At 33.4% G+C, this 15,830-nt stretch overlaps 1 protein-coding gene and 1 pseudogene across 1 annotated transcript; one reads left to right on the top strand and one right to left on the bottom strand.

Moving 5' to 3' along the window:
* The first annotated feature begins 3,551 nt into the window (after positions 1–3,551).
* On the top strand, positions 3,552–4,676 carry LOC133825839 (uncharacterized). The gene has a single exon (XM_062258733.1). The coding sequence runs from the start codon at positions 3,552–3,554 to the stop codon at positions 4,674–4,676; it is 1,125 nt and encodes a 374-aa protein (XP_062114717.1).
* A 10,599-nt stretch (positions 4,677–15,275) lies between these two features.
* Positions 15,276–15,421, bottom strand: LOC133828407 (small nucleolar RNA Z247; annotated as a pseudogene).
* Between the last annotated feature and the right edge of the window lie 409 nt (positions 15,422–15,830).

The following is a 15,830-nucleotide window of genomic DNA, read 5'->3' as shown; positions in this document are numbered from 1 at the left end:
TCAAATTGTTAACTTACTTTGTCAATGGTACGATGATGGTACGACAGTGGGACGCTAGTGGGTACGATGGTGTATAATACTGTAGTTTTTGCCATAAATGTACGATGATGGTACGACATTAGCACGATAGGGCAACTATCGGGTAACCAAAACTATCGAGCAACCATCGGGTTTCCATCGGACCTTCATCCCTAACCTTGAAACTCAACAACTATCGTGCCCGAATCGGGCCTCTATCGGACACTATCGGGCATTTCGAAAAAAACTCAAGGAACCCAAAAAAAAACGCAGATTTTCACAGAATACGATTTTCACCCAAAAAACTACAAAAAAATACCAACAAACTACAAATCCAACATCGAAACAGCATTCTAAATAGTGGTTAACTTTGGTTCAAATTTTAATTATTAAGCTATTAAATGAAAGGTAGAGAGAAAGATGGAGAATAGAGAGGAAAGGTATGGGGGTATTTTTGGTATTAAATGAAAGATGAGCATTTGTTTCATATGGTAGTTAACTTTGGTTCAAATTTTAAATATTAAGCTAATGTAAGCATGATTTATCAAATTTCCCTTTTTAAATGGCAAAGCATGTAAAGCACTCCAAATAATTGTATTTTTTAAAATAATTTCTTAAACTAATACTTTCATAGGCAAGTGACTTTATTTTTTATTTTAATCTATATATCATATCATTATTAAATTTAGATATTATAAATTGAATTGAAATGTAATAAAATATCATTATTATAATAATATTTAATACTAAACTAAATATTTATTAATTATATTATAAAATATTATTATAATAATATATAACATATAACATTTAATCTTAAGTTATATAAAATTGTGCTAGATTAAATATTTAGTAATTATATTAATATAAATTCAAATATTACTATAATAATATTTAATACAAAACTAAATATTTGTTAATTATATTAATATAAATTTACATGTTATAAAATATTATTATTACAATAATATATAATACATAATAAATACATTATATATAAGTGTCGTGTGTGTACAAATAATATTGATTGTATAGCAAGAGATGGAGTTTTGACTGCAGGATATCATTTCTTTGATAGGAAACCTATCATCATGAAACGATGGGATCCGGATTCTAAATTCACCAAGGAAACAGTGTTGACAGTCCCAATCTGGGCTCAATTGAGAAATCTAGAGCTTAAGTATTGGGGGGAGCGAACTATGGCCAAAATTGTAAGCACAATTGGGAAGATGGTGCACCAAGATAGAGCAACAGGGAATCGAGAGAAATTACAGTTTGCTAGGGTGCTTATTGAAATGAACTTGAATAAAGATCTGCCTGCTCAAATTAAATTTGAAGATGAAAAAGGGGATTATGTGTATGTTGAGGTATACTATGAATGGAAACCTGAGTTATGCTCTCAGTGCCAAGGGATTGGTCATGTTAAAGAAGATTGTAGGAAAAGGGTGAATAAAACAGGGGCATCTCAGATTTGGCAACCGAAAACTGCCAATCTGCATAAATCAGATCCAATAAGGAAGGATGAGAAAATAACCCAGGGGAAAATCGAAAGGAAGGAGGACACAAATGGTTTTTACCAAGTTAGAGTGAAGAAAGTGCAGGTTGAAAAAGACAAAGAAGTTAATGTGAGCAATTCTTTTAAGTGTTAGATCAGCTATCTGCAGCAGAAAAGCATGTAGGAGAAGTGTTACAGGAGATGAGGTCCAATATTAATGGAGGGGGAGATCCTCCATTAATCAATGGATATATTGTTTGTTTGGAATGTTAGGGGACTCAACAAAACCAGCAAGCAAAATGATGTCATGAGAATGATATCCAATAAATGAATTGGTTTTGTAAGTCTAGGGTTAAGGTTTCTAAAATGGGGACTTTATACCTTAATATGTTTCAAGGTTGGTGTTTCACTTGCAACTTAGTTAACCACCCTAATGGTCGAATTATTGTAGCATGGAATCTGAATAGTTTTACTGTTGATATTCGGGGAAGCTCAAGTCAATGAATGCATTTCCTGGTTACTGTTAATAATGGGGATTATTTTGCAGTTACTGTAGTTTATGCTTTAAATGACATGAATGGAAGAGAGAGACTTTGGACGGAAATGAAGAACATAGGTAGTGCAACTATCTGTCCTTGGATGATAATGGGGGATTGCAATTCAGTTTTATCCCCTTCAGATCGCTTACATTACCGTGGAAATGGATCTAAAATGATTCCATTTCAAAGTTGTGTGGAGCAGTGCGGTTTGGTAGATGTGAAGTTTTCAGGGAATTTCTTTACTTGGAATAACAAGCAAGAAGGCCGAGCCCGAGTCTATGCCAAGCTTGACAGAGTAATGGTTAATGATCAGTGGTTGGAGAAGTTTCCTAATGTTGAGGCTATATTCTTTCCAGAAGGGGATTTTGATCATAGCTCGTTTTTGGTGAATTTATCTTCAGAGTTGGAGACCCGAAAACCATTCAGGTATTTCAATTTCTGGAGTAGATATACATATTTTTTTGAGAAGGTGACAATGAGTTAGAATGAGGACGTTAAAGGGACTCCTATGTACTGTTTCATTAGCAAGTTAAAACGGCTTAGGGGAGTTTTAGCTAAGATTAATAAGGAAGGGAAAGGAGATGTGTTTGTTCAGGATGCTGAGAAATATCACAAGATGATGGAGATTCAGGAAAGAATTAAAGAAGCTCCTGGTAATACTCAGTTGATGAATGAGGAAATCAATTGTAGAATTGAGTACCAACATGCTCATAAAAATATGATTCAATTTTTGAAATAGAAGGCGAAAATGGAATGGTTAAAACATGGGGATGAAAATACGAAAGTTTTTCATAGTTGTATCTGAAGTAGGAGGATTCATAACTCTCTTCATTTTATATGGGATATGAAGGACAAGTGGTTTGACACTCAAGAAGGCATTACTCAGGCTTTTCAAGATTACTATGCTGATTTGTTGGGTTCTGTTTCAGCTGGGAGGAAATCAGTTTTAGATAAGGTGGTGCAGCCAGGAAAGTTAGTTACTGCTCAACAGACAGAGTTTTAACAGCAGGCTTACACCAAAGATGATGTTAAAGCTGCTCTTTTTTCCATTCCAGATGAGAAGGCACCAGGGCCTGATGGGTACAGTAGTGCCTTTTTTAAGCACACTTGGGATATAACGGGTTAGGATGTTGTTAAGGCTGTACTTTCTTTTCTTCATTCGGGTAAGCTTCTTAAGGAAATCAATACACTAATTTAACACTTATTCCTAAATCTAGGTGCCCAAAGAATGTCAGTGAATATAGACCAATTGCCTGCTGTAATGTGGTTTATAAAATTGCTACCAAACTTATCTATTCAAGACTTAGAGAGATATTACCTTCAATTATCTCTGAAAATCAGAGTGGGTTTGTTCAAGGCAGAAACATAGCCCATAATATCATGATATGCCAAGATTTGGTGAGGGGTTATGGAAGGAAAAGTACTAGCTCGTCTTGTATGATTAAAGTTGACCTTCAGAAAGCTTATGACACCTTGGATTGGAGTTTTTTTTGCAAGAAATGATGATGGCTCTTAAATTTCCTTTACAGTTTATCAAGTTGGTGATGGTTTGTGTTACTACTCCCAGATTTTCCTTCATGATCAATGGGGCTCAAATAGGTTGTTTGAAATCTCGGAGAGGTTTAAGACAAGGGGATCCTTTGTCTCATTTTCTAGTTGTTATTGGTATGGAGTATTTGTCAAGAATAATGATTTCAGTTGGCCAACATAAGGATTTCAAGTATCACCCAAGGTGCGAATATCTGAAACTCAATCATCTTTGCTTTGCAGATGACTTGCTTCTGTTTAGTGAAGGAACTTTTAAAGCTATCTATGTTTTACTTAGAGGTTTCCAGCTGTTTACTGATAGTTCTAGTTTGCAAGCTAACAAAAAGAAGTCAGCCATTTTTGGTGTTGGGTTGCAAGAAGGGGACTGGAATAGGCTTACTGGCATGACGTGGTTTGTTCGCAGCAATCTTCCTTTTAAATACTTAGGAATGGCCATTAGCAATACTAGGATATCTAAAGCTGATTGTGAATGTTTGGTTGATAAAATGGTGAAAAGGATTAGGAGCTGGAGTTCGAGGAATCTGTCTTTTGCAGGGAGATGTATTCTTATAAATTATGTCCTCCTATCTATCAACATTTTCTGGTCTCAATTGGTTATTCTGCCTCGAGTGGTGATTACAAGAATCAACCAAATTTGTAGAGTTTTTTTATGGAAAGGTACAGATTATATGGAAGAGCCGGGAAGAGTATCGTGGATTGAGATTGGGAAATCTAAACAAAAGGGAGGACTCAGTTTTACAGATATTAGCATATGGAACATCTGTGCTCTTGGGAGATATGTTTGGGCTATAGCAAAGAAGGAAGATAATCTTTGGGTGAAGTGGGTACATTCGGTGTACATTAAAGAGACAGACTGGTGGGATTACACGGCTCCTCTAAATAGTAGTTGGTACTGGAAAAGAGTGGTCAAAACGAAGAATGAGTTAAAGGAAATTTTTCTTCACAGTACAAATAGTTGGCCAATCTACAACATTGCTCAAATGTATAAGCTGCTGAAGGACAAAACAGATACAAGATGGAAATTTTCCTTCATTTGTGACAGACTTGGGATTCCTAAACATAAATTTGAGACATGATTGGTGTTAAAAAAAAGGCTGCCGACTAGAGATAGACTTCTCAGGTTTGGTTTTGTGCAGGATCCTTGTTGTGTTATTTGTGGCCAGATGGAAGAGTCTCATAAGCATTTATTTTTTAAATGTGAGTTTAGTAAACATTGTCTGACTCATGTTCTGAGATGGTTAAATATTGGATCCAATAGATATGAGATAGGTGGACTTTTGAACTGGATTAAAAGAAATGGTCAGACTAAGTGTCGAAGGAAAGTATATTGTTGTGCTCTTGTTGCTAGTGTTTACCACATATGGAAAGTTAGAAATGAAGCACTTTCGACCCGTTTGGTGCCAATGGTTAGCACTGTTGTGAGGAAAATTAAATCTAATGTTTGTATCAGGTTTTTTTGTCTAAAAGAAGGAAAGTTAAATAATGAGGATTTAGATTAGGGTGGGACAGTTATATTTGTAATTAATTGATTGATGTTTGTAGTTGTTCAGTGCATAATAAAATTCTTTCTCTGATTTATCAAAAAAAGACAGTAATAACATCATCAGAGAAAAATGATAATAACAATTAAAAACGACAACAAACAACATCGCAAGAGAAAAACGACAGTATTTATTGACAATGACATTAATTATAAAAAACAACACCACACGATAAAAGCGACACTACTTCATTAAAACGACAATAAACAAAGAAAACAACATTTATTTTAGAAAATTGATTGAAAATTATTTTATTTTAATTCATTGTTTGCTGTGTCGTTTAATTTGCCTCAAATATTATCGTTTTCTTTAATCGTTGTCGTTTTGCTAAAGTCTTCCCATGGAGTTTTGTGAAAAGTAGACTACTCACTCAGTATACATATTATATTTATTAGAAAAGGGAATAAAATGCATGTGTAATTAATATATTATTTAATTATCAGTTTATTTATTATCTATTCAATTGATTAATTAGCAAGTATATTTAGAAGATAGAGTTAGCTAAATATATGTGAGAAGGAATTTAATTACTTTTTCTAATACTTATACTATTACAAGAAATAGGTACACAAAAAGAAAGATAAAACAAAAACAAAGTTAACAATCAAAATGACAAAAATAAATATAAAAAAAAATAAGTTCGTTAAAATAAGGATTTTCTTCTGTTTATTCGTTTATATATATTTATATATATAATATATATATCTAGAGAGAGAGATTCACAAGCCCGTGCATAGTTTTCTGAAAAGCAATCTAGTACATAGGAAAATATGACAAAAGGTGGGTTCTATTTGGCATATTATTGTATCTGTATTTTTTTTTATTAGTGGGTTTTATATATAGGAAAATATGACAAAAATGCTCAAATGTTTAACAAAACTTGTAATTTAGTACCTTTCTTACTTTCCAAAAATATGGGAAAAAATAAATTACTTTCTATATTTATGGGCATAAAAGTTATGCTACAAAATATGATAATTCTAGCAAAAAAAAAAAATTTAAATATGGGAATCCCACAAAATACTATGAACAAAATACCATAAAAAAATACACACATTCTCTCTCTTATTTTCTTCTTTCTCTCCATCTTTCACGTATTCTTCACTTGCTCTCTCAATTTTTCTCACAACAATGGCAGTCGACCATTTTCTCTTACAACAATAGAAGCTCTCTCACACCGGCAAATGAACGATGTATCTCCGATCACTGTCGATGTCATCTCTGATTCGTATTCTTCTTCGTTTTCACGTTCTTCTTCATCATCATCATCATCATCATCATCATCATCATCATCTTCTTCTTCTTCTTCTTCTTCTTCTTCTTCTTCTTCTTTACGTTCTTCTACGTCTTCTTTGTTGCTTCAGGTCTATTTTTTCTTTTCTTTTCAGATCTGGGTTTCTTTTACAAATCTGGTTTTTTTTTCTAAATCTGTCTAAGTAACCAGTTACTGTCACGATTCTCTTTTGTTTTCAGATCTGAGTTTTTTGTAAACTTAGCTGTAACCAGTTACCTTATTTAATTTCATTCTTCATGGTTGTTTTTAAATCTGATTTTGTTTTTTATATATGATTTTTTTTATAAAACTACCTAAGTAACCAGTTACTGTCACGATTTTATTTTATTTTGAGATCTGAGTTTTTTTGTGGACCTAGGTGTAACCATTACCTTATTTAATCTCCTTCTTCATGTGTTATTTTTAAATCTGATTTTATTTTTCAGATTTGGTTTTCTTTATAAAACTACCTAAGTAACCAGTTACCTCCTTCGATCTTCTTCTTCTTCTTGGTTATTTTCATATCTAATTTTGTTTTTCAGATGTAGTTGTTTTTTATTTTATTTTAAAGATTTGGCTAAGTAACTAGTTACCAATTAATTGTTATTTTAATAGGGGTAACCAGTTACTACCTTCTTCTTCTACTACTACTTCTCAGATTAATTTTTTATTTTCTAAGTTTTTTTTTTCTAGGTTTGGCTCAATATCTAGTTATCAATCAGTTATTTTAATAGGGGTCACTGGCTACCTTCTTCTTCTTCTTCTTCTTCTTCTTCTTCTTCTTCTTCTTCTTCTTCTTTACTGGCTGTAGTCTGATCTATTTTTTTCTTCTTCCAAATCTGCCAGTAACCAGTTACAATTCACTCGAGTACTTGTCATGACATTTAAAATTGATAGTAGTAACCGGTTATTGGCACATTACTAACAAATCTAAATTTATTTTTATAGTTGTAATCAGTTATTATTTAAAATTAAATTAAATGACATATACATCTCCAACAATAATCCAAAACATACATATGTATAATGACATAACCCAGACATCATCATCATCACCACAATTAGTGAAAGTCATTCTCATCACCTCATCCATATATATATATATAAATGAGTACTATTTTATAATCTTATATATATACATATGTATATACATATAAAAATAATAATAGCAATAATATATGTATATATAATGGAAAAAATTATATGGTTTTATGTATAGGATTAATTGTATATATATGTGTATATATATTATTAACTTAAATATGATTAGAAAAATATAGTAATAAAAATATCCCGTAGTTAAAAAAAATCAATATTGAAATTTTATATCAAGTATATGGTATATTTTAATAAAATAACAAAAATATGGGAAAAATTCAATAAAAATATAAATATTAAATTATGTCATACCAAACTTAAGGGAAAAAAAAAAGCCATACTTATCAAAATTTTACAAAAAAATCACATATTTCATGTAATTTCTTCTAAAATTTTTCATGTTTACATCAGTACCAACTCTAACATAACCGTATATTGCTGACTGGATATACAAATAGTATATTATTATAATTGGTTCACCTATATATTTTTTAAAATAAATTTAAATTGATTTTTTTTAATATTTAAATTAAAACAATATTAAAAAAAATTAAAAATAAAGTAAAATTACTTTCCTCTCACCCACTCTCTCTCCCTCTTCATTCTAATATTATACATTTTAATCTTTGGGTTCACCCGAGTTTCGTTTGGACCTTAGATTTTAGTAAGTAAAACTTTTATGAGGGAAAATAAAAAAGAAAAAATGAAGGAAAATATTTTCCACTAATTTGATTGGAGATTTTTTTTGAAATATTTTTTTTAGATATTTATAATTATTGTAAATTTAAAAAAATTATACTACATTTAAATTTTAATTTTTCTAGAAAAAGAATTCTTAATTTATTGATTCAATCAAAACATGAGAAAATTGAATCATTTGGATTTTATTTTTTCCTTTTTAAAATTCAAGGTCCAAACAAGCCCTAAAATAATTTGTTCATAAAAATCGAGAGGCCCTTGAAAAATCTTAAGATGAAGAGTAGAAGGTGGGATCACGTTGTTAGAGGAAGAACGTTAAGGGTGGATCTGGGTGACGAGGATGGGTTGGGACTGCCGTGATGGCGGGGCTTTGAAGCCAGGAAGCTTGAAGGTAGCTCGGTCGTAAGCTTTGGCAGGATCAATGGTGATACCGTAAGGGTGCGGGAGTTGGTAGCTTCGGCCATGGAAGAAAAGGGTGGTTGATGATGGTTTGGAGTTTGGGATGTGGGAGAAGAGAGAAAGCTCCATTGTTGTCATAGATGGGAGGGAGAGTCATAGGTTGTCGAGCAAGAAAAAAGAAGATCGGATAAGGAGAGACAAAGTGAAAAGGGAGAGAAAAAAAATTATAAAAAATAATTGGTTTTCAATTTTTTTTCGTTTGGTTATTTTATATTTTTTATTAATTAAAATATATATTTTTATGATAAAATTATTTTAAATATTTTTTTATAAAAATTATGAGATGGACCAATCATAATACAACACATGTACACCTAGTAGGCACCGTTAGAGCAAGTATCGACGGAAACACGCACAACCTGACATTGAGTACTTTTCTAGAAAAAAAAAATTAGATACTAAATTACAAATTTTGTTAAATATTGGGTACTTTTGTCAATTTTTTCCCTTTTATATATACGGAAAGATTTTTTTAATTCAACCTCTTTTATTTCGAGTGTAGTTCAAGTATATGTAGAATATTATATTGACAATTGATAATGAGTTTACTGGGTTGGAGTTTTTGATTGATGTTTGTAATTGATTCTTTGTATCAATAATATTAGTCTTTTGTTAAAGAAAAATGAATTTGATTTATAAAAAAACTATATATATAAATCCCCAAGAAATTTATTATTACCTCCGACTATTGATCAAAACTTCTCACGGAAAAATATGATTCCCTTCTCCCAAACTAAACTATGGTCATTGTATAGAATCTCGTCCCTCAATCTTATTATAGCAACTATTGAAAATGTGTCCATTATATTGTATTCTGTTCATTTTTTTTTAAGTAGCCAATAAACTCAACTTTTGCTAACTTTAGTTAGTTTAATTAATAAACTCTCTTACTATACTATGCATGTGGACATATCATTTAAAAAATGAACCAAATGTAACAAAAATAACATATTTTCAATTAATTTTATAGTTCTGTTTCACTCACTGTATTTGGACTTGTATATATATATGACAATTTTTTTTATATGGGTTTCACTTTAAACTCTACCGATAGGGCTTTCAGTGTTTCTCGATCCGTGAACAGTTTTTTGTGCGAATTTTTTTTATGACTGTGTATATTGTACCTATTTAGAGCATCTGCAAATTTTCAGAAAATTTCGAATAGTTTACAGTACCAAAAATTATGTTTAAATATGTTGTTTTCTACGCGCATAAAAAAAATTAGTCGCGCGTGCAACAACATGTTTAAACCTAGTTTTCGGTACTGTAAACTATTTAGAATTTTTTGAAAATTTGCAGGATGCTCTAAATAGGTACAATATACACGGGCATAAAAAAAATCGCACCGAAAACTGTTCACGAGTTGTAAATAATGAGAGCCCTACCTGTAGGGCTTAAAGTAATTTCCCTGGAAAAGAATTCCACTATATATATATATATGATGGTGTGTATATGTTGTGAACGAGTTGTAGAGAGCTAATTAGGGACCAAATTTCTCTTAATATAACCAAGCTCTAATCAAGCTCAATGGCTATTATACATGCCTAATGAACCGATTTTAATTAAAAAGTAGAATAATTAATAAGTTTGGTTAGTCTTTTTTTTTTTAATTATTTCTTACTTTTTTCAACAAATACGTTAAAGTTATCCACGATGATTATTTGTTTGTATATGTAAATAGTAATCGAAATTATCGCCCCAAACATGTGCAATTATTCGATAAGCGTTTTTATTTTTTAATTTATTTTATACAAAGAGAATTTTTGCAATTTTAAATTTTAATAAGCTAGCTGAGCTAATTTCTTGTTTATAAAATAATAACAATTTTGTTGAACATTTCTTTCGTAACAAGTACAACTGGGGGAGTCTCGTATGTATATATATTTTTTTAGAATAATGCTAACACACGACACATACGTAATGTGGAAAAAAATATATAATGCACTCTTTCTTTTTTTTAAATTAATAATGCACACTTATTGCTACACATTATTAATATATATATATATTTTACAATAATCCAAAAATATGAGTCCAACTATATATTATTTTTGACTTCTTGTCTGTTTAATATAGGACAAATCCACGTTATAACGAGTGGAGGACGTTAACACCAACTTATTTATTTATATTATTTTTTTTAAATGTTTCATAAAATATCCTTATAAATTTATCCTTTATTTTTAATTTTTAGTTCTACACACGCCTTACTTCATATCCATATTATATATATGTATATATATATATATAAATTTATAAATAATAGACAAGCTTTGAAAGGCTGGTAACACATCACAATTTCAATTCAAATTTTGTTCTTATTATAATTATATGGATAAAAATATAGGTTGGACATATGAGTGATTAATGTACTATAATGTCCCTTTTCATAATTGGATTAACTGGTTTACTTAATTTTACGCTAGTTTAAAGATTTGAGAATTAAAATAAATATTAGAGTCGTAATTATTTTGATATATTTGATAATTACGTAATTTCTTGCCTAGAACAGGAATTCGTGTTTTTTTTCCCTTTTTTTCTAGATAAAAAATGAGAAAATGAATGCAGACTTTTGAAAATTTTATTAATTGCTCAATGGTTACATGAATAGAAAAGGTCTTCTACTATTTATACAAGATAATGACAGCAAGGCATAAAGAATATTGTAGAATATACAGCTGTAAGAATTCTAGGAAAACAGATTCTTTGTAACAAACTTGTACGACCACTACACAGCACCAAGGTGGTCCTTCTCATTCTCCAATTCTGTTACAGAAGAATTGTCCTCCTCTTCTTCCAATTCGGTTACAGAGGAATTTTCCTCCTCTTCTTCTAATTCTGTTACAGGGGAATTGTTGATTTTAACACGCCCCCTCAAGCTATGCTGTGGAGAAGGGGAAACAACTAGCTTGTTTTTAAGATAATGGTACTGCTGTATACTCAGAGACTTGGTGAGAATGTCTGCGATTTTTTCTTTTGTTGGAATGTATCTCACCTTTATTTCTTTGTTCAGGACCTTGTCACGAATGAAGTGCACATCGATTTCAATGTGCTTTGTTCTTGAGTGAAAAACAGGATTGGAAGCAAGTTGTCGTGCTCCAGCATTGTCACACCACATGATTGCAGGATTTTCACACTTAATCCCGACTTCTTTGAGTAACGATTGAAGCCATATCACTTCTGTACACGCTTGAGCTAGTGCTTTGTATTCCGCTTCAGTACTGGAACGTGCCACTGCCTTTTGTTTTCGAGAACTCCAACTGACCAAATTATCTCCAAAATAGATGCAATAACCTGTTGTAGACTTCCTGTCATCCAGTGAACTAGCCCAATCAGAGTCACAGAATCCTTCAATGGATAAATTTGCAGCTGGCGCAAAGATGATACCTTCTCCAATTGAGCCAGCAAGATACCGTAATATTTTCTTACAAGCACTCCAATGATTTTGAGTTGGTGCTTGAAGAAATTGGCTCAATTTGTTGACTGAATAGGCAATATCGGGTCAGCTTAGTGTAAGATATTGCAGTCCCTTTATGATACTTCGGTAAAGAGTTTGATGTTCAAAAGGAGCACTGTCTTGTAAACTTAATTTGTTGGTCTGATTCATGGGAGTAAGACACGGCTTGGCAGCAAGCATATTCATTTTCTGCAATAAATCTGTAGTGTATTTGGCTTGAGATAGATGTAATCCATGATGCCCCCGTGTTATCTCAAAGCCAAGAAAATATGTGACGGAACCAAGAAACTTGAGAGCAAAGAGGGACTGAAGCTTAGAGATAATAGCAGTGACTTGAGTGGCATTGTTCCCTGTGAGAAGTATGTCATCGACATACACTAAAACAAAAAGGAGAGCATCACCGTGATTGTAGAAGAAGAGAGATGAATCAGCCACATAATTTTGAAAACCAAGAGCAAGAAGAGACCCTTTTAACTTATCAAACCAAGCACGTGGTGCTTGTTTCAAGCCGTATATTGCCTTTTGCAGTTTGCACACAGCATTTGGATGTTGAGAGTCGACAAAGCCAGCGGGTTGTTCCATATATACTTCCTCTTGAAGAGTGCCATTGAGAAAGGCGTTGTTTATATCTATTTGTTGTATATCCCAGCGGAGTGTGACTGCCAAAGAAAGAATAACACGAATAGTAGTTGGTTTAACAACTGGACTAAAAGTTTCAAAGAAATCGATACCAGGTTGTTGTTGAAATCCTTTGGCAACAAGACGTGCTTTGAATCGATGAATCGAACCATCTGAGTTATATTTGATTCGATAAACCCACTTGTTGTCAACAATGTGCATATGTGGCTGCCGTGGGACAAGGATCCATGTGTTATTTTTTATGAGAGCTTTATTTTCTTCATTCATGGCAGAGAGCCATTGTGGTGATTTCAAAGCTTGATCAAGAGATTCAGGAAGATTTTCATGACCTGTATTAAGTAAGGCAGTGGCGGTGTAGCTTTTGGGCTTGAAAATTCCAGCTTTGGATCGAGTGACCATTTGATGAGTGGAATGGTGAGTTGGCCGAGAGACATGTATGGGAGTTGGAGAAGAATGATGTTTAGGTGAAGTGTTTGATTTTTGTGGGGATATATCAATGGGCAGGTTGATTTCAATGGGAACAGTGGAATAAGAGGATTGAGTGTTTAGAGTCTTACTTTGATTGCTGGATGAAGCTGACTTTGTTGTAGCAGGAGAAGAAGCTAGATCAGGGAGCACAGAGTAATGATCTCTTTCAGTTTCAACAATTTCTTCATGATGTTCCTGCACTAAGGAAGAGACAAGAGGCAACCATTGACTATATGAAACTTGACTGGGACAAGTATTGACTTCAGAATTTTTGAAGTGTGATGTACTAAAACCTGATGCAAAGGGAAAATCAAATTCATTAAATGTAACACTTTGTACAATATATATACAACCTAAAGAATGCAAGCATTTATAGCCTTTATGGTTTGGACTGTAACCAAGGAAGACACATTTAGTGGAGCGAAAATCTAGCTTGTGTTTGTTGTAGGCACGGAGATGTGGAAATGCAGCACAACCAAAGACCTTGAGGAAGCTTAGATTCGACTTAACTTTGAATAGAGTTTCAACAGGGGATTTGTGGTTCAAGGTTGGAGTGGAAAGATGATTTATGAGAAATGTGGCTGTACTAAAGGATTCCCACCAGTAATGTAGAGGCATAGATGCTTGGACTAAAAGTGTGAGACCCAGTTCAACGATGTGGCGATGCTTGCGCTCAGATTTTCCATTTTGTGGGTGTGTATGAGGACAGGGATGTCTAAAATGAATTCCTAAAGAAGCAAGAAAAGGTGCAAGACTCCTATACTCACCACCCCAATCTGAGTGAAGGGTTTTGATTTGGTAGTCAAATTTTCTTTCAACGAACTTTTGAAAATTAATGAAGGTTTCTTTAACATCAGACTTAAGTTTCAGTGGGTAAATCCAAGTAAAATTACTAAATTCATCTATGAAGTGAACATAATACCGATACCCATCTTTGGACAAAGTAGGAGAGGGTCCCCATTCGTCTAAGTGTATAATTTCAAGAGGTTTCTTGGCTGTTTTAATGGAAGATTTTTACTGCTTATGCTTGGATTTACCTATATGACAGGCATCACAGAAAGTTAATGGACTTTGGAAAGAAACGTTTGTATTACTCAACATTTGTTTCATTACAGGTATGCTTGGGTGACCAAGCCTCATGTGCCACAAATTAAGATTACTATTGTTAGAAGACTGAACAAACATGGACTGAGCAGTATGCTCAATTGATTTAGACCGACTCATAAATTGGGACTCTGAGTTGAGACTCTTCTTGGAATTTAAACTGGTAGAAAAACAGAAATTGGTAGTGCTTGACTTGAAACATGATGAGAATGGTTTAAGCTGATAGAGGCCATTACTGAGTGTTCGCCGAGCTAGCTCCTTCCTCGTAGCAAGGTCATTAACAACAAAACAATCAGAGTAAAACTTAACAAACACAGAATTATCTTTGGTTAGCTGAGATATTGAAATCAAATTTTTGGTCATATGAGGAACACAAAAAACATTTTTTAACACAAGAGAGGATGAAGTTTCAGGAATGCTTAGAACATTGTTTCCAATCTCAGTGATAGTTAAGGGCTGCCCATTACCAATAAGCAGTTGAGTGGTACCTTTGTGCTCATGTTTGTTCTGCAGATTGTGAGTGTCAGGGGTAATATGATTTGTGGCTCCACTGTCTACATACCAGGAGTTATCATGACTATTCTCAGTTGAGTTCGTTGAAAAATATGCTTGCTGACCTTGCCCAGAATTCTGTTGCTGAGTCGAAGTGCTATTGGGATTGTGTTGATTAAAACCAGGGGCTGCACCTTGAAAATTAATATCAAAGCGATGGTAGCACTTTGCAACAACATGACCCACACGATGACACAACTGACAAACAGGACGATTTCCTCTGCCCCCGCGTCCACCACGGCCACGACCACGCAAGGAGAAGCTGCGATTCGGAGACCCATTGGGATGCGAAGGGCCACCAACAGTTGCAGACCGTCGAAACTGTGCAGCAAGATTAGCACTGGGAGAGATTACATCACCACTCATGGGAGTGTTAAGTTGCTCCAATCTCATTTCTTGACTCTACAATAAAAACTGGACTTCTTGAAGGGTTAAAGGGTTTGGCCGAGAGGTAAGAGTAATGACTACAGGGTCATAGTCATGACCCAAACCACCTAGAATATATAAGATCAACTCCTCATCAGAAATAAGTTGTCCTGCAGCAGAGAGATTTTCAGCTAAGCTTGTCATTTTTAACATATAGTCATGAACAGATAAGTTTCCTTTCTTAAGAGATTGGAGTTGATAGCGAATTTGGAGGGTGCGAGCCTTTGACTGAGTAGTAAAGAGGAGTTCAAGGGTATGCCAAACCTCATAAGAAGTGGTACAACTGACTATGTGACCAAACATTGTCTCTGAAATGGAGTTGAGCAGCCAGCTTAGGATAGATTGATATGTACGTCGCCAGAGAGCATAGCCAACATTGAGTTGGTGAGTTTCACCCGGAACCGTGCCTCCAACGGTGTTGTCAATGAACTGAGGTGGGCATTTCTTGGTGCCGAGAATGAAGCCTTCCAAATCGTGAGCACGAAGAGCTGGTAATACTTGAGACTTCCAAAAA

This window comes from Humulus lupulus, chromosome 3 (genome assembly GCF_963169125.1).
Source record: "Humulus lupulus chromosome 3, drHumLupu1.1, whole genome shotgun sequence".
In the NCBI taxonomy this organism is placed as follows: domain Eukaryota; kingdom Viridiplantae; phylum Streptophyta; class Magnoliopsida; order Rosales; family Cannabaceae; genus Humulus; species Humulus lupulus.
Note: the sequence above shows the minus strand (reverse complement) of the source record. Positions and strands in the feature narration are given on the sequence as shown.